This window comes from Crocuta crocuta, unplaced genomic scaffold (assembly GCF_008692635.1).
Source record: "Crocuta crocuta isolate KB4526 unplaced genomic scaffold, BGI_CrCroc_1.0 scaffold102, whole genome shotgun sequence".
Lineage (NCBI taxonomy): Eukaryota > Metazoa > Chordata > Mammalia > Carnivora > Hyaenidae > Crocuta > Crocuta crocuta.
Window position 1 is genome coordinate 11,716,630 of NW_027530019.1, and position 25,064 is coordinate 11,741,693.

At 40.0% G+C, this 25,064-nt stretch overlaps 1 protein-coding gene across 12 annotated transcripts in view; it reads right to left on the minus strand.

Annotated features, from left to right (window-relative positions):
• Positions 1–25,064, minus strand: part of MGA (MAX dimerization protein MGA) — a 165,031-nt gene that overhangs the window by 78,569 nt on the left and 61,398 nt on the right. For 4 of the 12 annotated variants that reach the window (XM_077764620.1, XM_077764617.1, XM_077764619.1 and 1 more), the window contains exons 1-2: positions 20,451–20,549; positions 12,305–13,435 (exon numbers count right to left, since the gene is read on the minus strand). In XM_077764620.1, coding sequence (XP_077620746.1) covers positions 12,305–13,368 — 1,064 coding nt within the window. In that variant the 5' untranslated portion in view covers positions 13,369–13,435; positions 20,451–20,549. Of the gene's footprint in view, positions 1–12,304; positions 13,436–20,101; positions 20,166–20,450; positions 20,553–25,064 lie in introns of those variants that run through there. The other 8 variants (XM_077764624.1, XM_077764626.1, XM_077764623.1 and 5 more) reach the window with 5 other exon arrangements.

The window sequence follows — 25,064 nt, forward strand, 5'->3', positions numbered from 1 at the left end:
CCACAAAAAAAAGTTTTAATAAAAATTAATAATGGAAAAAAATTAATAAAGGGGGAAGTCTTTTCAAATAAATGATGGTGGCACCTAAATATATGCATGGAAAAATATGAGCCTTGACCCTACACCATGCACAAAAACTTATCCAAGAAAGATTAGACTTGAAATTGAAAGCTAGAACTTCTTCCTTGCAAAATTTTCACTTAAATGGTGAAAAATAGCTTTTTCTTTTCCTATTTTTTAACAGCTTTATTAATATATTATGTAACAAAATCCATACCTTTTTTCAAATCTTCACCTATTTTACCCATCCCTCTACCAACCTCTCCATGGCAACCTTCAGTTTGTTCTCTATATTTGAGTCTGTTTTTTTCTACTTTCTTTTCTTAAATTTTCTTTCTTAAATTCCACTTTTGAGTGAAATCATACGATATTTGTCTTTCTCTGATTTACTTCACTTAGCTTTATATCTTCTAGATCCATCCATGTTATTGCAAATGGCACAATTTCATTCTTTTTTATGGCTGAATAATATTCCATTGTATATATTTACATCTTCTTTATCCATATCCATTCATTTATGAATGGACACTTGAGTTGCTTCTATACCTTAGCTATTTGTTAAGTAATGCTGCAATAAACATAGGGGATAGCACCTATCTCTTCAAATTAGTGTTTTCATGGGGAGGGGGAGGGCTTAAATCCATTAAGATTCCAGGATCATATGATTTTTTTTTTTTTTTAACAAACTCCATACTGTTTTCCACAGTGGCTGCACCATATTACATTCCCATCAACAGTGCACAAGGGATCCTTTTTCTCCGCATCCTCACCAACTCTTATTCCTCAAAACAACTTCTTACACCATACACAAAAATAAATTCAAAATAAAGACCTAAATGTGAAACCTGAAACCATAAAATTGCTAGAAGAAAACAAACACAGGCAGTTATCTCTTTGACATCAGCTCCAGAAACATTTTTCTAATATATCTCCTTTGGTAAGGGAAACAAAAGCAAAATTAAACTACGGGAACTACACCAAGATAAAGAACTTTTGCACAACAAAGGAAATCATCAACGAAATAAAAAGATAGCCTACAGAATGGGAGAAAATATGTGCCAAACAATATACCCACTTAGGGGTTAATACCCAAAATATATAAAGAACTTCTACAGGTCAACATTAAAAAATAAATAAATAATCCAATTAAAAGTGGGCAGGGAACAGGAACTGACATTTTCCAAAGAAAACATACACAGGGCCAACAGACACAAGAAAAAATGTTCAACATCACAAATCATCACGGAAATGCAAATCAAAACCATACAGTTATCACCTCACACCTATCAGAATGGCTAACATCAAAAACACAAGAAATAAAATCCACCCATTTTAAGAGACAACTCAAGGCTTTTTTAATAAATCTGTAAGTTTGCAATCCAGTTTCTTTCATCTTTTTTAAAAGGTTAGGCAGGACAAGCCTTCTTTTTCCTTTCCTTATTAGGTCAGTTTTTAAATAAATTCACAGAGAAATGCCATTCTCTATCAATTGAGGATTCACATTTAGTCAAAGTTCTCATTATTTTCACATTTCAAGATAACTTCCATGATGTTTAAAAAAAAAAAAAATCTGTACTTTCTTTTCACTTAGTCACACGACCTGAATTTTGTTTTCAGTACTTGAGAACTTCATGAAGCTAGATGTTGGCTGTTACTGTAGTAATTGCTTTCACATTTTCCTGAGAAATTATCTTGTTCAGTAAGAAAGGTTCTCAGAAAAGACCTCTCCTTATCTTCTAATAAAAACTTTATGCATAATGCATGAAAATTCGTCTTGGGAGAGAGGATTTTGCAAAGAACCCTGAAATTTCATACTTCTAAGAAGCCTCTATCCAAATAAATTAGGTGAAAGATTATTTAAGCAAGAATATAAGCAGAACCAACAATTGGCACAATTTAAAGGATTATTTTTTTAATAGCACGTAATCAATGCAACAAACAAACAGGACATGTACCCATCACTCTGAAACACATTTAAAAAGCTTCAAGTACTATAGATAAAATTCAGTCAAAATTTACTGAGCACCTACAACATGCCATTGTATTTTCTTAAGCACAGGGATTATTACCAAAATAAATAAAGCACAGTCACTACATTCAAGAAATTTACAGACCAGTATAGAAGACAACATAATGTTACTTAACTTAATAAATGCCATTATAAAAACACGTACAGGTACTACCAATGCACCTAAGAAGAAACCATAACATAATGCCTTCCATGAAACTGATGATTAGATTAACAGAAAAAAGAAATCCACTGATAAAAGGAAATGGAGAATGCAAAAGAAAACAAAGAGCTCTTAGAAACTGAAATCTAGGTCGGGGTGCCTGGGTGACTCAGCTGGTTAAACATCCCACTCTTGGTTTTGGCTTAGGTCATGATCTCATGGCTTCCTGGGTTCAAGCCCCGCACGGGGCTCTGCGCTGGCAGTGCAGAGCCTGCTTGGGATTCTCTCTCTCCACCCCACCTCTCTGCCCCTCTCCCACTCACACTGTTTCTCTCAAAATAAACTTAAAAAAAAAAAGAAAGAAATTGAAATCTAGGGCTCTTGCATTCACTAGGTTATGCAACTGACTCTTGATTTCAGCTCAGGATCAAGAACCGTCATGATCCTACAGTTCTTGAGTTCAACCCCGCATGAGGCACTGTGCTGACAGTGGGGAGCCTGCTTGGGATTCATATTCTCTCTCTCTCTCTCTCAAAATAAATAAATAAGCTTTAAAAAACCAATCAGGGGCTCCTGGGTGGCTCAGATGGTTAAGTGTTCAACTTTGGCTCAGGTCACAATATTGAGGTTCCTGAATCTGAGTCCCAAGTCCAGCTCTTTACTAACAGCTCAGAGTCTGGAGCCTGCTTCAGATTCTGTGTCCCTCTCTCTACACCTCCCCCACTCACTCTGCCCCTCTCTCAAAAATAAACTTAAAAATTTTCTTTATAAAATAGTAAAATTTTAAAAATAGAAATGTTTAAAAAAATTTTTTTAAATAAAAATCTGATGGCTCCAATAAAAACCTCAGTAATTCAGAAATTAAATCAAGGAAACCTAATATAAAGTAGAGCAAAAAGATAATAACAGGGAAAAAAGAATATATAAAATAATCCAGGAGACCGAACATCCAACAGAAAACCTTAAGCAGATGGAAAATTTACAGTAATACTAAATATGTTCCCACAACTAAAGAACATGAATTTGATTTTAAAATACACAACACAACAATGAGAACCACACCAAAGCTCATCACTGTGAAATTTCGTAGTATGAAGGATCAACAAAAGATGTCAAGAGCTTTAAAGGACCAGGAAGCAAAAATACATCAAACTCCTCAAGGTGGAGAGGGAGGGGCTGGCAGGCTCAGTCCCTGGAGTATGAGATTTTTGATCTTGCGGTTGTTAGTTCAAGACCTACACTTGGCACAGAACTTACTAACTAGAACAGGTAACTGGAACATGAGGACACGTTTGCAAGCAAAGAACTCTGTACCCAACCAAATAAATTTATAATGCAGGAGGGCATAACAAAGTTATTTTTCACCATGCAAGAGAAAACTAAGGGTTGAAAAAAGTAAACCAAGTTGAAAGAGGGCTACTATTTCCATCAGAAGTGATTTTATTTAAATATTCTAAAGTTCTATGTCCCATACATTCTAAGGAAAGGAAAAGATGTACTTGACCAAAAAAAAAGAAAATGCAAAGCAATACCGACAGCTTAAGATACAGGGAACAGGAGGACCTACAGAAAACAATGTTAAATGTAGAGTCAGCAGAATGACAGCAAAGAGAAACCCCAAAGCTTTACACAGTCTTGGATAACAACCAGTTCAGACTGGCAAAGGAAGATAAGAGCAACTGAAGATAGTATTCAGGAGACAAAAACATTTTACTTTAATTAGATGAAAGTATTTGTGTGTCTAAGTAAATGAGAAATTTAAAGTTTAACTGAAGAATTTGTAAAAAATTACCACTAGGCATACAGAAAACTAAGGAAAAGATAAAACAGAACAATTACTAAAAAACAAAATTATACAAGAAAATGCGTTTATGGTATACTATTTGGCTAAACAATATAGAAAATTTATAATGCAACATTAAAAATGGTTATTTTTGTGACAACTATAGTGACAAGGGAAAAGTAACAACTGAAAGAATTGGATAACATGTAAATATGATAATTAGTTGGCACTGCATATGATTTAGACAGAGACAAATATCACTAGAAATGACTGTAAGTGAAAAAACAAATTTCCTTTAGGAAGAACTGTAGGGGGTGAAGAGGAATGAAGCAGGAGAGTGTATTTTTAACCATGTGGTTTTATTTAAGCTTTTTAGGGGCGCCTGGGTGGCTCAGTAGGTTAAGCGTCCGACTTCGGCTCAGGTCATGATCTCATGGTTCGTGGGTTCAAGCACCGCTTCGGGCTCTGTGCTGACAGCCAGCTCAGAGCCTGGAACCTGTTTCATATTCTGTATCTCCCCCTCTCTCTGACTGTCCCCTACTCATGCTGTCTCTCTCTCTCTCTCAGAAATAAAAACACTAAAAAAAGTTTTTTTACTTATGTGTATAGACTCATCATACAATGAGGAACTTGTCTGGTCTTCATCCAGTGTTCCTAGCAGAGTTTCTATAAAACCCTTGGAAATTCCTAAGTGTTAGAAGTGTCTTTGCTAGGGAAGCCTAAGTGGCTCAGCTGGGTTATTAACCTTTCAGCTTGATTTCCATTCAGGTCATGATCTCGCAGTCCAGGGATGGAGCCCCAATCCCACATCAGACTCCCTGGGCTTGGAGCCTATTTAAGATTCTTTCTCTCTCCCTCTCCCTCTGCCTTCCCCCATGCATGGGTGTGTGTGCTCTATTCTTTCTGTTGAAAAAAAAAAAAAGAAGTAATAAAAAAGTGTCTTTATCATTCATGAGCCCACACCTAAGATTACGCTAATGAGGTAACTCAACAGAGAAATCCTAAGTAGCCTCATGATGCGGGCTGGTCACTAGAAAGACCAACACTGTGATTAGAAGATTGGGACTACAAAGCAGCCTGATCTGCAGGGAGGGGAAGGGCGCTGGAGATTAAGTTCAATCACCTGGCCAATGATTTAATTAGTCACAGCTACTTGAAACCTTAACAGAAAGTAGACACCAAAACCCAATGGAGTTTCCTAATTGGTGAACACATCAATATGCCAGGAGGGTAACACACCCTACAGGTCTCCTGGGGAGAGGGCATGGAGGCTCTACATTTGAGACCTTTCAGACCTCACCCTCTAATCTCTTCATAAGAATGATTCTAATCTGCATCCTTTAGTATAAACTGCTGTCATACAGTCCTTTCAAGAGTCCTACTGAGTTACTCTAGGGAATTAGTAAACCTAAGGGTGTTCATGAGAACCTCTGAATTTGTAGCCAATTGTTAAGTCCAAGTAGCCTGGAGTTGAGACCCCACTTGAAGCTGCTGTCTGAAGTAGGGGCAGTCTTCTAGGGGACCATGCCTTCAAACTTGTGGGAACTAACACTAGCTCAATTGTTAATGTCAAAACTAAACTGCAGACTGTAACAGTTGGGACTGAAACAAAACAGTACTACTTATACTTAATATTTTCTTTTATTTTAAGGCAATGAGTAGACCGAAGAAGTAAACAGAGAAGTAACAGTATCCAATTACTTTAAAGAATTAAAAGTCTGGGGGGGCCTCGGTGGCTCAGTGCGTTAAGCATCCGACTTCAGCTCAGGTCATTATCTTGCATCCGTGGGTTCCAGCCCCACGTCGGACTCTGTGCCGAACGCTCAGAGCCTGGAGCCTGTTTCTGATTCTGTGTCTCCCTCTCTCTCTGCCCCTCCCGAGCTCGTGCTCTGTCTCTCTCTGTCTCTCAAATAAATAAACTTAAAAAAATTTTTTTAATAAATAAAATAAACCAAAAGTCTGGGGGTGCCTGGGTGGCTCAGTCAGTTAAGTGTCCGACTTCGGCTCAGGTCATGATCTAACGGTTCGTGGGTTCGAGCTCCGTGTCAGGCTCTGTGCTGACACCCAGCTCAGAGCCTGGAGCCTGTCTTCAGATTCTGTGTCTCCCTCTCTCTCTGACTGTCCCCTGCTCACGCTGTCTCTCTCTCTCCTCTCTCTCTCTCAGAAACAAATAAAACATTAAAAAAATTTTTTTTTAAAAATTAAAAGTCTGACAAAGGGAAAACTGGAGGGGAAAGCATTCCAACATTTGTAAGTAATAAACAGTCTACAATAAAAAGAATAATAAATACATCAAAGTAGGTAAGAACCGACAATGACTAATTTTTTTAAAAGGTGGAGTAGGGTAGGACCCTAGGTGGGCAATTACCATTACAAAGCTATACAATTAAAACAACATGGGTTTTGCCAAAGGGTAGACAAACTAATCAAAGGCGGAAAATGGTGTCCAAGAAAAGACCCTCACATATATGATCACCTGAAGAATCCCAATGATAAGTATATAAAAAGATGATCAACTTTACCAACTTAGAAAAATGCAAATTAAAACCACAATGCACCCACTTTCACCACTTCTAAATAGAGTACTAGAAGTTCTAGCTACAGCAATTAGGCAAGAAAGAGATTAAATAATATACATTCAAATTGGAAAAGAACTAAAGCTATCTCAATTCATAGATAACATGATCTGGTATGTGGAAAACTCTAAAGAATACACATATAGCAAGAAAAACAATAAACAAAATCAGCAAAGCAAAAGATACAAAAATCAACATCTAAGAATGCGCTATATTTTTATACTGTGCAATACACAACATAAAACACAGGAATTTCCTTTTAAAAAGGAAATTTAAGAAAACCATTCTATTTGGGAGAGAATCAAAAAGAATAAAATACAGGGGCACCTGGGTGGCTCAGTTGGCAGTTCAGTGAGTTCCAGCCCTGCATCAGTCTCTCTGTTGTCAGTAGTCAGCACAGAGCCTGCTTCGGATCCTCTGTGGCCCTCTCTATGCCCATCCCCTGCGCTCGCTCGCTCTCTTTCTCAAAAAAATTAAAAAAAAAAAAAAAAAAGAAAGAATAAAATACAAATATACTTAACCAAGGAGACAAAGACTTTTACACTGAAAACTATACAGTACTGCTGAAACAAGTTAAAGACCCAAATGCAGGGGCGCGCCTGTGTGGCTCCATTGGTTAAGTATCAGACTTTCTGCACAGGTCTTGATTTTACAGTTCATGGGTTCAAGCCATGCACTGAACCCTGTGCTGACAGCTTAGAGTCTGGAGCCTTCTTCGGATTCTGTGTCTCAGTCTCTCTCTGCCCCTCCCCCGCCTTTCAGAAATAAACAAACGTTAAAAAAAAAAAAGATCCAAATGGAAAGATATCCCATGTCCATGGAATGGAAAACATAACACTGCTAAGATAACAACACCAGCCAAAGCAACATACAGATGTGGTGTAATCGTTATCAAAAACACAATGGTCTTTTCTGTAGAAGTAGAAAAAGTGATACTAAAATTCATACATTTCAAGACATCTCAAATGATCAAAACAATGGGGGGGAGAACAAAGATGGGAAACACACTTCTCTCTTTCAAAGCATACCACAAAAATTACAGTAATTAGGAGCACATGGGTGGCTCAGCTGGTTAAGCATTCAACTCTTGACTCTGGATTCCAGCTGAAGTGATGATCTCACATTCATGAGATCAAGCCCCACAATGGTTTCTGTGCTGAATGGAGCCTACTTAATATTCTCTCTCTCCTTCTAAGAAAATAAATAAAAATGAACTATAAAAAATTTTTACCTAAATAAAAAGGGCAAACTGTTCAAATTCATTTTTAATTGTGTCGGATAATTATGATGGTTACACTGCAGCTGGAAAATCAGTTATTATAGACAGCATCCACTAGTTACAACTATAAAAAATACCACTATCACTGTGATAAGCAAAACTGAAAAGAACTTTCCCTCGATAGAAAAAAAAAAACAAAGCTTGGGGCACCTGGGTGGCTCAGTCACTTACGCATCGACTTCGGCTCAAGTCATGATCTCATGGTTCATGAGTTCAAGCCTCACATCAGGCTCCATGCTGACAGCTCAGAGCCTGGACTGGCTTCAGATTCTGTGTCTCCTTCTCTCTCTCTCTGCCCCTCGCACACTCATGTTCTGTCTCTCTGCCTCTATCAAAAATAAACATTTTTTAAAAAGGAAGGGGGGACACCGGGATGGCTCAGTAGGTTATGTGTTAAGCACCTGACTTCAGCTCAGGTCATGATCTCGCAGCTCATGGGTTCGAGCCCCACGTCAGGGCCTGAGCTGACAGCTCAGAGCCTGGCACCTGCTTTGGATTCTGTGTCTCCCTCTCTCTCTGCCCCTACCCATTCGTGCTCTGTCTCTCTCTCTCAAAAATAAACAAACATTTAGAAAGAAGAAAAAGAAAAAGGAAAAAACCCTGTAAATTGCTTGAGTAACATTCACTCTAACAACCACCCTTAGAAAAAGCAAAGCACTGGGGTGCCTGGGTGGCTCACTCGGTTAAGCATCCGACTTCAGCTCAGGTCATGATCTTGCAGTTTGTGAGTTCAAGCCCAACATCGGGCTCTGTGCTGACAGCTCAGAGCCTGGAGCCTGCTTCAGATTCTGTGTTTCCCCCTCTCTCTGCCCCTCCCTGCTCATGCTCTGTCTCTGTCTCTCTCTCTCAAAAATAAATATTTTTTAAAAAATTTTTTTATTAAAAAGAAAAAGAAAAGCAAACACTGACTTGTCCATAAACAAGTCAATGGGAACTCATGAGCATGGGGATTCCAAACTCAAAGAACAGTAATTGTTAGCTGGGTATGTATGTATTCGGGGAAAAAGGGAAGGTAAAGGAAAAGTACTGAGCTGGGATTTATTTCTGCAGACCTTGTGCTCCAACATTCCGAATAAGGCAAGTTTCTGGTTTCTAGTTCCACATGTTAGGAAACTTGGAAGTCGCCACTATGTCCTAAACAAGTAAAACGCTAAACAGACTGAAAAATCAACTCTTCTTGGATCCACAGAAAGATGAAGACACAATGGCAAACTACTGAGACAGACAGGTGAACACAGAGGGTCATGGCTTTAGTAGAACAGAGACTGACAAAAACCATTCTGGGAATCAGCCCAAGGATAGAAAAACCTGAATGTAACTGACAAATTGCTAGAGGCTCAGTGTGAACAAATATGAAAAGTTAAAAACCCCAGTGGAACTCAGTCACAGAAGGGCTCCCACATTTTTATGATTTTTACCTCCAGGAGCTAGAACAGGTTCTCACAGTAAACATCCTCTCATGAAAAAAAGAAACCCCAGGGCGCCTGGGTGGCTTAGTCGGTTAAGCGTCCCACTTTCGCTTGGGTCATGATCTCACGGTTCATGGGTTCGAGCCCCGCATCGGGCTCTGTGCTGACTGCCAGCTCAGAGCCTGGAGCCTGTTTCAGGGTCTGTGACTCCCTCTCTCTCTGACCCTCCCCTGCTCACGCTGTCTCTCTCTCTCTCCTAGAAATAAAAAAAAAATTAAAAAAAAAAAAAGAAAAAAAAGAAACCCCGCGGTGTAAGGGGAAGCACTCTGTTCCTAACAATGAGGCCTGACCTCTAGAGAAACTAGTTAACCAGAGCCTAATCTATTGGGTTTTTATCAGAGCCTAACTGACCTGTGAGAAGAGAAATACCCAAAAACTGCTACTTTAAAAAGATCAATAAAATCAGTAAGCCCTTAGCCAGGCAAAGAAGAAAATATAAAAAGAGGACACAAATTACTATAATCGGAAATATATAATGTGATAATATATCAGAGGGTATAATATCACTATAGATCCCATGGACATCAAGAAAATAATAAAGGAATACTCTGACCACAAATTTGACAAACTAGATGAAATGGACCAATTCCTTGGGAAGGAAAAAAAAACCAACAATATGCCAAAACTCACACAAGAACAGATCTAGATCTATTAAAGAAACTGAATCAACAATAACCTTTCAAAACAGAAAGCACCAGGCCCAGATGGGTTCACTTGTGAATTTTCCCAACTAAGGAAGCAATTACATCAACTCTCTAAAAGCTCTGTAAGAAGATAATAAGTAGAGAGAATACTTCCTAACTCAGTCTATGAGGCCAGCATTACCCTAATACCAAAACCAGACAAAGACATTATAAGAAAATGACAGATCATCTCTCACGAACAGAGTTGAAAAAATCTTTAATAAAATAGCAAACTGAATCCAGTAACATATAAAAGAATTACCCAAGTACCCAAGGCTGATGCAACATTTGAACATCAATTGTTGTAGGGGCGCTTGAGTGGCTTAGTTGGTTAAGGCCTCTGATTTCGGCTCGGATCATGATCTCACGGTCCATGAGTTTGAGCCCCGCATCGTCAGGCTCTGTGCTGACAGCTCAGAGGCTGGAGCGTGCTTCGGATTCTATGTCTCCATCTCTCTCTGCCCCTTCCCTGCTCACTCTCTCTCTCAAAAATAAACAAACATTAAAAATTTTTAAGAAAAAAAAGAAAATCAATTAATGTAATCCATCACAATGGACTTAAAAGGAAAAAAATCACATGACCATATCAGTAAAATTGAAAAAAAGCATCTGACAAACTCTACCACCCATTTATGATAAAAACTCTCAGTAAACTAAAAATAGAAGGAAATTTCCTCAACTTAAGAATATGTGTGAAACACTTAATTAAAGCTAATATCCTACAAAAGAAGAGAAACTAGAAATGTTCCCAAGATCAGGAACAAGCCAAGGATACCTTTTCTCACATCTGTCTTCAACATCATATTGGAAATCCTACCTAGTACAATAAAACAAGAAAAGGAAATAAAAGGAATATAGATTGGCTAGAGAGAAAGAAAGAAAACTGCCTAGGGGCATCTGGGTGGCTCAGTCAGTTAAACATCCAACTTCGGCTCAGGACTGAGCCCATATCAGGCTCCGTGCTGACAGCTCAGAGCCTGGAGCCTGCTTTGGATTCTGTTTCCCTCTATCTTGGACCCTCCCTGGCTCCCACTCTCTCTCTCAAAAATTATTTAAATAAACATTAAAAAAAGAAATAAAACTGCCTTTGTTCTCAAATGATATGATCATCTATGTAGAAAATCCAAAAGATTAACAAAAAACTTTTAGAATATAGCATTATATTATATATTATATTATTATATTATAATATATATTACATACTTATATAGTAATATAGTAATATTATTATATTATATACTGTAATGTTGAATACACATCATTACACATTTGTCCAAACTCACAGAAAGTGAAACAAAAACCAACCCTAATGTAATCTATGGACTCCTGGTGATTATGTGTCAATGTGGTTTATAAACCGTAACAAACGTATTATTCTTGTGCTGGATGTGAATAGCAGGGGACACAATGCATGTGTGGCAGCACTGGATGTAGGGGAAATGGCTACACCTTCCTCTCAATTTTGCTGTAAACCAGAAACTGCTCTAAAAAAATGAAGTATTTGATTTAAAAAATAGTAATAAATAATGTAACTTCAGGAGCACGTAGGTGGTTCAGTCGGTTCAGCATCTGACTCAACTTCAGCTCAGGTCATAATCTCACAGTTTTGTGCGTTCAAGCCCCACATTGGGCTTTGCACTGAGAATACAGAGCCTGCTTGAGATTCTTCCTCTTTCTCTGCTCCCCCCTCCCCCCGTACTCACTCTCTCTCAAAATAAACTTTAAAAAATAAATAAATAATGCAAGTTCAAATGAAAAAGACAACAGTATATCATGCTATTTTAACAAACCTTATTTTCAGTTAACCTGTGGATATTAGCTGTCTACAGGGCAGTAAACTCTTAAATAAATGTAAATAAGTTTACTCTGAATCCTTTCTGTGCCTCATTTGGACAAGTTTTATTTATGATTTGGAGGTCTTTTCTTTTCCCTTCCCTAATTAATCAAGAGTTCTCTCTATAGGTATTACCAAAGAACAGTCATGAACGATTAATAAAATTCTAAACCTAAAAATTCTAAAACTCGAAATCTAAATGAGCAAAAGGTCCCCATTCTCAAACACCGCTAATTTGCCTATAATTCTAAATCCTGAACCCAACTGATATTCATTCCAAAAAAATTACCTGTCAGTTCACATCATGTAAAAACTGTGGTATATTTTATAGTGGCTTACACTTACTGATTTCAATAAATGATATTGATCTGAAGTCAGCAGTCCACATAACCAATGTTAAATCCAAAATCTTCCTTTTATCTTTAAGAATAGAAAAGCTGTTAACCTACCTTTCAGTAACCTCTTGTTTCAACTGAGGAACTTCACCAAGTGCTGAATCAATATCCATGAAGCCAAGAAAGTCTCGTTTTATATTAAGAGAAGCCTTCTCCAAACCCTTGCCTGATGTTTCATGACCCCTTGATAAAGGATCTGATTCAGTTAGCTGTAGGTCTGAGCCCTCACCTTCCGTAAGACGGACCCGCTGACCAGGAGAACTGGGAACACTACTACCTTCCTGGTCAGAGCTGTTCTTTTGTTTTCCATCTCTCTGGGGCTTACTATTCAGCCCATCATCCCTGAAGCCTTTAGCAAATGGATTGTAATCTATTTTCAACTGGGTAATCTGAATGTTCTGATAAGCTGTTACTGCAAAGAATTCAGTCTGTGGGAAGGTAAAAGTGTGGACACCAGGACCATTTAATTGTATCACTTCAGTAGCCTTTTCTGCAGGCACCAAATGAAGTCTTGGCAGGTAGCGATGCATAGAGTGCAAGATGATATGCCCTTCTTGGTCCAGTGTATTGTTGGTAAGTTTCAGTTTATAGAAAGATACTGGTTGATGCATCCAATAATGACCTGTGGAAGGAGATTCTGGATGAATAAAAACCCTCCCCAAAACATGGGGCTCAGCCTTCCCACTTGGTTCCCACCAGCGACCATTCCATTTATAACGATGATTATCCACAGGAGATATATCCATAACAAGGATATACTTCATATTTGAATCTAAACCTGTTATCCAGTAACGACAGTATGGAAACATGCGTCTTCCCTGCTTGGTCAGAATCATCTCTGTGCTTCGATGATAGAATTCATTCCACATACTGTTGTTATCCAAAGTGACAGTGATTCCTCCCACAGTACAATCAGCTGGAAGGCAAATCTTCCCTTTAGATTTTCCTGGTGATGATACACTGCTAGCCAAAGCACAGGCATCCCGATTAGTTACTAAAATTCCTTGATCAGTTTTTCCATTTCCTGGCTGTTTTAGGATGACAAAGAAGGTAGGTGCTGCTCCTGCCACTGTTCCACCATCTTGATTAGCCAATATAATCTGCTGTTTCTCCTCCATGATTCCAGTGGGAAACTCAGTAGTAAGGTAATTGTAGTCACCACATAGTTAGAGTGGACTATCCAGCCTACAAAAAAAGCAAAACAAAAACAAAACCCTTTAATCAAGTAAACGTTTATATTTAGTTAAAAATACAACAATGATTATGCTATCCCCAAAATATATTCCTAAACTCTTTGAAGACTTTGCTTCTGCCTTTCTCTCAATGTAATGATATTCACTTTGAATTATTTACCTTTTTAAAATTCATTTTAATCTAATTACAGCTGACCCTTGAACAACTCAGGGTCCACCTGACCTCACTTCGTTGCATGCACAGGTGAAAACCCATGCAGGAGTACCAGGGTGGCTCAGTCAGTTAAGCATCCGACTTAAGCACAGATCATGATCTCAAAGTTTGTGGGTTCAGGCCCCAGATCAGGCTCTCTGCAGTCAGTGCGGGGCCTGCTTCGGATCCTCTGTACGCCCCCCCTTTCTCTGCCCCTCCCCAGCTTGCACACACGCTCTTTCTCTCAAAAATAAAAACATTTAAAAAAACAAAAGAAAACCTGTGTTTTGACTTTTGACTCCACAAAAACTTAATTACTAATAAACCACTGTTGATGGAAGGCTTACCATAATGTAAACGATCAATACATTTTGTATATGTATTACATACTGCCCTATTACAGTAAAACTAGAGAAAAGCTAAAATAATCATAAAAAGAGAAAAAACACAGTACCATACTATATCAAAAAGTGTACAAAAGAAAAGCAAATAGCTATGAAAACGTAACATTTAAATAAGAGATAATGCGTAATTAAAACCATCTTGACACTTTTTTACCCCATATCACACCAGCAAAAGTCAAAATTCAGTAAAGGTGTTGGAAAGGGTATAAATCAACCAGAATTCTCATCTAACCAGATGATGAGACTGTAAGGCAATAGACTCTCTATGATAGAGGGCAACATGAAAATATCAAAAGTACAGGGTGGCTCAGTCAGTTAGGCGTCGACTTCAGCTCAGGTCATGATCTCACAGTTCGTGAGTTCAAGCCCTACATCAGGCTCTCTGCTGCCAGCATGAAGCCTGCTTCGGATCCTAGGTAGCCCCCCTCCCCCCATGACCTCTCTCTCTCTGTCAAAAATAAATACATATTTTTTTAAAAAAAGAAAATATCAAAAGTACAAATGCATATATCCTATGAAACTTCAGTTCTTCTAAGACCTTATGTTAAATGCACACACATGCACACAAACATACCCATGATAAATGATAGATACGAGATTACTCCCTGTATTTCCATGTAGAACAACAAAAGCCTTTGGGGCGGGGGAGAATCCATCAAGAGAGACTGGTTAAATAAACGGTGGTACACTGACAAAGTGGAATATTCTGAAGCTAAAAAAGAGAATACAGGCGTGCCTGGGTGGCTCAGTCAGTTAAGCGTCCAACTTCAGCTCAGGTCATGATCTCATGGTTTGTGGGTTCGAGCCCTGTGTCGTCGGGCTCTGTGCTGACAGCTAGCTCAGTGTCTGGAGCCTGCTTCAGATTGTGTCTCCCTCTCTCTCTCTGACCCTCCCCTACTCACACTGTCTGTCTGTCTGTCTCTCTCTCTCTCTCTCTGAAAAGTAAATCAATTTTTTTTATTTTAAAAAAAAAGAGTATATAAGGTCATCTAGATGGCTCACTCAGTTAAGTGTCTAACATCAGCTCAGGTCATGATCTCTCGTTTTGGGAGTTGTGGCCCTACATCAAGCTGTGAGCTGACAGTTTGGAGCCTGTTTGGGATTTTCTCTCTCCCTCTCTCTCTTTCCCCCTTTCCCCCGTGCGTGCATGCTCACTCTTCTCTCAAAATAAATGAACTTTAAAAATAAACAAACCTAAAATTAAAAAGAGAATGTGTAAATGTTATGCACTCATACTCTACAAGATATTACAGGCAAAATGTTCCGAGAGTTATGGATTATGTTACACCTCTTGATAAAGTTAAAAACAAAAAGCTAAAGAAAGTAGAGTATGTACATATTTGCTTGACACATACATACTATTTGTAAAGATAGGAAAGGAACTAGTAGTGCTGGCTATACATATCAAGGGAAAACGAGGTGGATGGGAAAATACATACTGTAACACTCAGTAAATTTTTTACCTTGTGAACATACAATATATTTGAAAAAGTTAAAATTAGTTCATTTTTAAAAGTCCACTTATAACGGGGTCAGTTGGTTAAGTGTCCAACTTCAGCTCATGATCTCACAGCTCATGGGTTCAGGCCCCACATTGAGCTCTGCACTGACAGCTCAGAGCCTGGAGCCTGCTTCAGATTCTGTGTCTATTATTACTAAATAAATAAATAAACATTAAAAAAACAAAATAAAATCCCACATATATTGTATGATTTCATTTGTATGTAATGTCTAAAATAAGCAAGTCTGCAGAGCTAAAAACTAAATTAGTGGTTGCGAGGGGAAGGAGAGAGAGAGCTGGGACAACTGCTAATGGATATGGGGTTTCTTTTGGGCGTGATAGAAATGTTCAGGAACTAAAACCTGTGAAGCGTACCCTTTCAAATGGTGAATTTTTTTATGTGATTTATATCTCAATAAAAAGTTATAAAGAAATCGCAGGTTGTTATTGTTAAATTCAACTGATGTGCTAAATTACCTAAATATTCTACAAGATATAAAGTTATCTCTAATTAGCATTTACACCAATAAGAAAGATGCTACATCACTACTCCTTCATATGTGGGTCAGCAATTTTAATCAAATCGGCCTTTTATTGGTGCTACTGATTTTAATTAAAAAGTCTAATTTTATCTTTCCTCAGAGCTACAGACAAGCAGCAAAATCATATGATCTGAACTTTACCTCTTTTTAGAGAACTGGCCACATGACCAAAAAACTTAAAATATTCACCATTAGCCTGAGGATAATAGATATTTTAAAAGTCAAGACTTCAAAAAGGTTGGCTATTGTTTCCTATTATGGCTAGATATAAAAATAGAATCCCACTTCCTTACACTAAAGCACTAATACCCAGGAAAGATGAAAAAACACTATCTTCACTGATTTGGAGCTTATTTTTAAGACAGAAAATTTAGGGTGATTCTTTTCAAAAGTTGCCTCAGGCTTAAGGCAATTAAGCTCAGTGGTTTCCTAAAACTAGTAAGTTTAGGCAACATCTATCAGAGATTGATAAAGCAAAATTAAAATAGACTTAGAAGTAAAAAATAAGGGCACTATAAAAATAGTAAAGCTGAGGGGCACCTGGGTGGACTACTTGGTTAAGCAACCGATTTTATTTAAGCTCAGGTCGTGATCTATCTCATGGTTCATGAGTTCAAGCCCCACATTGGGCTCCGGGCACTGACAATGTGGAGCCTGCATAGGATTCTCTCTCTCTCCCCAACTCGCGTTCGAGCACTCTCTCTCTAAATAAACATTAAAAAATAGAGCTTAGAAAATTCAGAAAAACATATAATTCAAACTGCAAAATCCTATATATAGCTGATAAAGTTCAAAGCTTTTTTTCACAAACCACCATTTTTGTGAGCAATTATGTAAAACATTCTTATTAAGTATATTTACTTAATACAAGGTGGCAAAGAACTACCAGAAAATTTTTTTAGATATTCCAAACCTATGAATACATTAAAAAGGGTTCAGAATTTCTTAAACATTATCTTCTATAATATTAGAATCTTGGTTTTCAGTTCATTATAGGTAAAACTAGGGCAAAGAAGTTTTAACCAATGCTTCAGAAACCACTCTTAAAAATCCATGAAAATGCCAAAGATTCAACTGACAGAAATTCCATTTAGTGTTACAGAATGCACTGAAGTAAATTTTATGCTAATTTCATATTTACACATTTCAAATTTCTCCTTTTGCCTAAAAAAATTAAGTGCAGAAAAGTCAGTCTGCCCTATTTCAACTCTGTGCACAGATAATATAATTTTTTAAGGTAAAAGTATATATGAAGACAGGAAAAATAATTTCTAGACATAACAATTTGTCTAAGTTGTCTGTAGGGGGAAAAAACCTTCCAATCAAACCATCCCATGGTTAATCAAAATGCATAAAAAAACCAGAGACCTAATTTATGACCAAAACAATCTCTGGATCTTTTGCTATACACTGCTACTGATATGGGAGCAAGGAATTTAGTTCTTAGTCCATACCAATCTTTTTTCCCCCCTAGGTAGGTTTCATGCCCAGGGAGGAATCCAATGCCGGGCTTGAACTCAAGACTCTTAAGATCAAGATCTGAGACCAGACCAAGAGCATGGACATCTAACTAGCTGGGCCACCCAGGTGCCCCTCCATAACAATCTTTAAGCACAGATTTCAATATAAGCATGCCTACACTTCTGGGATACTATACAGGATCTTATAATCAAAGGGCAGTCAATTCAATATATTCAGCTACTTCAGACACATACTTAACACTCTAAAGTCTAAGGCTTTAACCAACTGAAAAAATCAAATTTACTTTACAAAGGTTTAGGTAACTCATGCAGAAATAAATCTCTTGCCAGCAAGTTTTTTAAATACCTTATATTTGGCTCTCTAAAAGCTTTAAGGAAGACCACAATTACAAAAAAAAATTCAGTTCAGCTTTTCAATATCAAGCATTTATCTACACAATAAAATGATAACAAGGCAAGGAAGTAAGTTTAGTTGTGGATGGCAAATACTCTAACATTCTGAACAAGTCCCATCAGAATACATACATACACATACACACACGGCGCGCCAGGCTGGCGCTTTCAGAGAGAATGTTGTTTTCAGGTAAGTAATGTGGCAAGTGCCATAAATAAACTGTTACAATTTCAGAGTCCCTACTCTAAATGTCTTCACCAGTGACCTCTTGGGGAAATGTTTAACTACTAAAGCCATGACCCTCCTGCAACTTACAAAATACACTAGTTAGTTCATTAAGTAGTTACCTAATTCAATGATTCATGTACTGCTCCATGCTCCACCCCACTCTCCCCACCAAAATAACACCCAATCAAAACACCATTACTTTAAAAACACGACAGCAAATGGTGGCAAAAACAGTAAAATAGCCAACCACCAATTCTTAACCATTAGGCTGATTTTAATAGTTAAATAAGTGATACTTGCTATCTCTTTAGGAAGAACTTACTCCAGACCAGACAACATCCTGGGCATTTTATCATTACCACAGTCCTGTAAAGCGCAAAATACTAACTGAAATGCTTTAGGTTTTAAGGCAAGAACTGCATTTACCGAAGAGAGTACTCCCCTTTTCTTCTCTCCCCAAATACCATTAGTTAATGCTAACTACAGGAGCGTTTTCTATTCCTAGGATGGCCCTTTAACAACTCCGGGTTAACAAGCTCTCAGCTCCTAGCAGTCGCATAAGCAGAATTTGAAGAACTTTCACGGCAGAAAAGGACAGGAATCAAACAGCTACCCTGTTTGAGTACCCAGGGCACTGAATTTCCTCAAGTCCTAAGCATGTGTTTTCTGTTAGCTGAACTCAACCCACTCTACCCACATAACCGCTGGAAACACAACTATCTGGAAGAAACACCAACACTAACCCCATACCCTTGTAAGTGAAAAGGCCTCCTGCCAGTCCCCAGGAAGAGCAGTCGCCGTCGACTATCAAGGGCCCACAATCACCGCTTTTTAACTGCAGAGGGCAGCTGGCCGACAACCACGTGAAAAAATGCCGCAAGGAAAGCTCTTCCGGAGAAGAGTCCCGACAGATCACGTGCCGCCGGCCGGAACCTGCGGAACGCTCCGCGGGATCTAGTCGCATTCTGTTACCGTGGAGACTACAGAACCAGCCACCCGGCCCTCTCGGGCCAGCCCCCTTCCCAGCAGTCGTCTCGCCGCCTCCAGGCACTTTCCCTGCAGCCTAGCTGCGGCGTCGTGCCCAAAAAGAAGAGGCAGAACAGGCAGTATTTGCCAGGGATTACACCGCAGAAGCCTGAGAAGCTTTACAACACCCACCGGTGGCGCGCGGGTGGGCTCGAGAGTTCTCTTCATCCATGTGTCTGCTTCGGCGAGGCGAACCCTGGGAGAGTGGTCTTCCCTCAGAAAAAGGTGTAGTCACTCACGTTGTTCTGCCATCAGTCACCCCTCCTTTAAGACCTTCCTCGTCCCCCCTTCTTGCGCCCTCCCCAGGGTTCCAAACGCAAAGCAAAAATCTTCACAGAAGACATTACCATTTCCACTCTCAATACGGTATGAAATGATCTCTAACTTCTCCATACTCTTGGCACATACCCCTCAACTTTGGTTACTGGTGCTCAAATAGGCTTATTTGACCCACCTACCAGAGGGCAGAGACATACTCGACAATTTAACTGACGCGGGAAACCTTATAAACAGAGAACTCATCAAAGACTGCCCACGGAGGAAAAAAGAAAATAACACCTGTTCTTCCCACCTGTTTTCCCCGCCCTCATTTCTGCACTTACTAGCCACCGGTCTTTGTTTACCAAGTTCCCACTCCCGTACGGTTCACTTCCTCGCCTTCCTTACTAAACTCGCGCGGTCCTGCCTCGAACAACTTGTCCGGAAATTACAAGCTAAAAGAGACGTTTACACAGGTGTCAAAAAGCTGCACACAGCTCCTTAATAAGCGACGTCAGCACCATTTCCCTCAGACTTTCTGAACCCCGAGACCTGAGCTCTAAAATGCAAAGCGCACAAGCAGAGCTCTCGACCTAAAGCGCCGCGCCGAAAGTCATCACGCGGAGCGTACCATGCGGTGCGGCACCCCACGCACGCGAGGGCAGGGCCGCGCCAAGGGCGCTTCTCACCCCGCCCGCCTCGTGGCCGCTCTCTCTGGCGTCGATGTTACCAGTGAGTTCGCTGCGCGACGCGGAAGTGAGGCCGGGGACGCGCGCGAGGTGACATGCGCAGCCTCGCTCAGGGGGCCACAGGCGCGCGCCAAAGGCGCCCCGCGCAAGGCCCGGCCTGGCTGGGGCGTGCGAAGATCGCACAGAGGAACGCTTCTCACGCTGTTCAAATCCACAAGCGCTTCAAACTCTCGAAAAACTCCAATCGGGCCAATACTAAAGAGACGCCCTCCACCCAGCCCCGAGAGTTACCGTACGGGGCGTGGCCGGCCTCACCCGGAGTCCTTCACATCCCGCTGGGGGCGGGTTATTCTGTTCGGTTCGCACACCGTGTGTCCGCTCCAGCTGAAGAGCCTGCGCGCGCACCGGACGTCCACGTCACCGCGCACGCGCTCCTACCCGCTCAGAGTCCACCGCGCAAGCGCAAAAGGAGGCGCGAGCAGCACCTCCCTCGCCCCTCCCCCAACACCAGGAGGCCAAACGGCCCCGAAGCAGCGACAAGACCCTTGGGACCCGCCCCTGGAGCTCAAGCTGCTGGTTTTCCGGGTCCCAGAAACCGATAAAAGCCTAATGAAGCTTCCAGAATCAAGAAAGGCGAGGGAGGAAGAAGGCACCCCAATTACCTCAGCCTCGCACACGAAGGCTTCGTGAAAACCGTGAAACCTTTACCCGCGGGCTTTCTCAAAAGTGCCCTCCACGGTTTCCCTCGGGCTCCTCGGCTGCCCCGCCCCTGCCGCACCCAGCCCCACCCACATCTGACTCCACAGCCCCGGGGGGCTTCCCGAACTCATCAAAATCCTCGATCTTCCTCTCTAGTGTGCTGTAGGTTTGGATAGCGCCAGACCGTCGGGAAACCTTGAAGAAAAGACTGAGACGGGTGTCGTCTGCACCATCTTCGAAAGAACACTAGGAGAGTAGGAAGGAGACCGAAAATTCCACTACCAAATGGGAAAGGAAGAAGAGTTGCCACTAACTTGCCTGATATAAATATGAAAGATGTCCTAATAAAACAGTAAAACGTGGAAACAAGAATTTTGCATCACAGAGTATTATCTAAGCTTTCATGCCTTGATCCTGTGTTTTCAGTTTTTGTTGTTCAAGATACTTAAGGTATGAAGTGCAAAGGGAAAACTGCTTAATATGTCAGGCAGTTGCTGAACAAATTAAGGAACAGGATTTCTCCCAACCAAACATCAAAAATTATTTCTTATTCCCTACCCTTTATCAGCCACTCTTCTGAGCTGCTAACACTCAAGTAAAAAGGGAGAGTTGTTTAAAGTGAGAGAGAAGAGGCAAAATAGAAGTCCGTGGTAAGAGCAGAAATTGTGGTCCATGTTTCCAAACTGTATTCTTTCACTTTTAGAAGAATTAGCAAGTACTTAGAATTTATTAATTGCTAGATGACAACACAAAATACTATGAAAAAAAAATGAGGGAGTTGAAAGAAAAGAGCCAAGGAGAAGAGGCATATCCCAACAGGACTGATCAGAGCTGGACTCCAGACATATTATGAAGAAGGGTCTTTTTCTCTTCACACTCCCTCTGCCACACCATGGGAAGAAACTGCTGGAATTAGTATGGACTGGAAAATGTGTAGGCTAAAGATTACGGGCTTCTGAACTTCCTCTGAAACCCCCACTCAGGCATTGTCAACAAGAGCACAACAAATGAATAATACGCAAGATCCCAGACAAAACTGAAAAGTGCCAGTTTCTTTGACATCTTACTCCTCTTCCCTGACCCCAAAAACCTTTCCCTGCCTTCTCAGAGTTTACCACCTCTTCCAAGAATGCCTTCCTCTCAAGTGTGTTAGGTTTCCTCATACAAAATTAAAGGCAGAAATAAAATATATTGACTTAGCCTTAAAGCATCTGATTCTAAGATGTAAATTACTGATTCCTGGTTAACAACCACACCCAGTGGTAGTTACATCCCGAAACAGACAAGTTAACATAAGTGGTATCTCTCATTGGAGAATTTTAGAGGACACCCTGGAAGACACGGAAAGCGGAGATTTTCTTTCTTCCTGCAACAAGCAAACATTATGAAATGCCGGATCTTTTAAAACCACTATCATATTGTGAAGACTCAGCATTGGATCTCCTAGTAGAAAAGACAAACTACCCATAGTTTTTCAAAGTAGGGTCTGCCTACCCTGTAAAGGTCTAGAAATGTACTACCAAGAATCTGAGAGGTACCTGGGTGGCTCAGTCTGTTAAGCAACCAACTCTTGACCTCGGTGCAGGTCATGATCCCAACGTTGTAGGATCAAGCCCCATGTCAGGGTCCACACTGAGCATTGAGACTGCTTGGAGTTCTCTTTCATCTCTGCCCTCCCCTGTTTATGTGTGCCTGCTTATGCTCACACATTCTCAAATAAAAGGAAAAGAATGGGGGAACTCAGCTGGCTAACTGTCCGACTCTTGATTTTGGCTCAAGTCATGATCTCACGATTCACTTTAGAAAGGAGCTTATTTGGGATTCTCTCTCTGCCCCGACCCCTGCTCCTTCCCTGCTCATGAGCACACACACTCTTTCTCTCAAAATAAATGAATACAGTTTTTTAAAAAAACAATTTCTTATGTTTTTATTTAGTCTAAAAATGATACTGCCATATCATTTCAATGACCCATTTTTTATTTAACATGCGAGTACGAAGTAACCACTTCTTTGCTTTTTCAAGTACCCTCTTAAATGGCTAAACTCAACTTTTAATGCAGTGTTTCTCAACCTTGGGTCCTTGGTTGTATTCTTTGGATATATATATATATATAAGAACTTCCTTTGCAGTACTTGGATGGCTCAGTTGGTTAAGCACCCGACTCTTGGTTTTGGCTCAGCACATGATCTCATGGTTCATAGGAATGAGCCCCACATCTGCCTCTGTACTGGCAGTGCAGAGCCTGCTTGAGATTCACTCTCTTTCCTGCTCTCTCTGCCCCTCCCTCACTGGAGCTCTCTCAAAATAAACAAACTTAAAAACAACAAAAAAGAACTTCTTCCTTTAAAGGGCACTTCTATATAACCCAAGTTTTTAGAGCACCAAGCTAAGTAACTGCTAAAGCTGACGCTCCAGAGTTTAACCTTGCTATTAGAATTCTATCATTTCAGGCACCTGGGTGGCTCACTAGGTTAAGCGTTCCAATTCTTTCTTGGTTCAGGTCATTGATCTCATGGTTCATGAAATCCAGCCTTGAGGCAGCCTCTGCATTTACAGTACAGAGCTTGCTTGAGATTCTCTCTCCCTCCCTCTGCTCTGCTCCAGTGCTCTCTCTCTAAAATATTTTTTTAATTTAAAGAAATTCATTTCAGTTATCACAGCTCACCCTTGTTCATCCAGCCTAATACAAAAACTTTTCCCTTGGTTTCCCTTAGTTGAGCTTTCAATGATATTTTACTAAATATTAAGGGAGGTGGGGACAGAGAATGCATGGAATATAAACACAAACTTGATCCAAGATGCTCTATAAACACATAGGCCCTATTCCACTTATATGCATTTTTCCTATTCAAATATTTTAATGCCTTGTATATGCTGAGGAAAAGGGAAAGGAATACTTTATGCACTGTTCAGATGTCTACACTAGAACTCTGAAGAGTTGGCACAACTTAATAGAATCCACTTAAGAAACTATACGGGTACCTGGGTGGCTCGGTTCGTTAAGCATCCACCTTGAGCTCAGGTCATGATCTCACAGTTGGTGCATTCGAGCCCTGCATCGGGCTCAACGCTGACAGCTCAGAGCCTGGAGCCTGCTTCAGATTCTGTGTCTCCCTCTCTCTTTGCCCCTCCCCTGCTCACACTCTCTCTCTCTCCCTCAAAATAAATAAATGTTTAAAGATAATAATAATAAAGTTTATTCCTTATCCAATCTATTCAGATCCAACTTACTCAGTTCCAGTATCTACTAGTGACATACTTCTCTCAAAATGACTAAAATCTTCAGTCTTGAGCACCTTAAGTCTTTATAGACAAAATAATCATCACATATACCCCAAAACACCATAAAAACCAGCTACATACATACTAATTTTTAAAAACGACTTTTTACAAAAAAGTTCCTTCACTAGCAATAAACCTGTGTAGTAGGCAAAAGGGGGGAAAAAAGAGGGAATCATACTAGCTTACACACAACCCCATCCTTGCCTACCATTTAGTATTGCAACTAAAACCAACTCCTATCTAGGGGCAAAATGTGATAAGCTCCAATATCTGAAATCTTTAGGACTAAGGAATTATAAGAGGCAAAAAGTGGGGGACCTAAGTGGCTCAGTCAAGTAAGTGTCCAACTTCAGCTCAGGTTATGATCTCACATTTCATGACTTCGAGCCCCACATTGGGCTCTGGGCTGACAGCTCAGAGCCTGGAGCCTGCTTTAGATCCTGTGTCTTGCTCTCTCTCTGCTCCTCCCCCACTCATACTCTGTCTCTCTCTCAAAAATAAAAATTAAAAAAAAATTTTTTAATCCTGCCTTCAAGGAACTAACAATCTACTGAATGAAGAGCTTTAAAACTTTCTTAACCAGCATAGTAATGTGATGAAAAACATGTTCTAGAAAATGTTGAGAAAGGTAAGGATGTAAAAGAGAATAGAAATGTGACAGGATGTTATCAATATTCATTAAGAAATGCCATTTCCCCTTGCTGCCTCATATCTTAAGCCCACATTATCACGTTCCTCACCCTCTACTAAGATCTTCCCAGATGCTTCAAACCTAACTGCTATTCACCCCCCTTCATACCTAAGCTAGGTCACCTCCTCAAAAAACCTTTTCTTTTTTTTTTTTTTTAAATATTTTTATTTATTTCTAGGAGAGAGAGACAGCGTGAGCAGGGGAGGGTCAGAGAGAGAGGGAGACACAGACT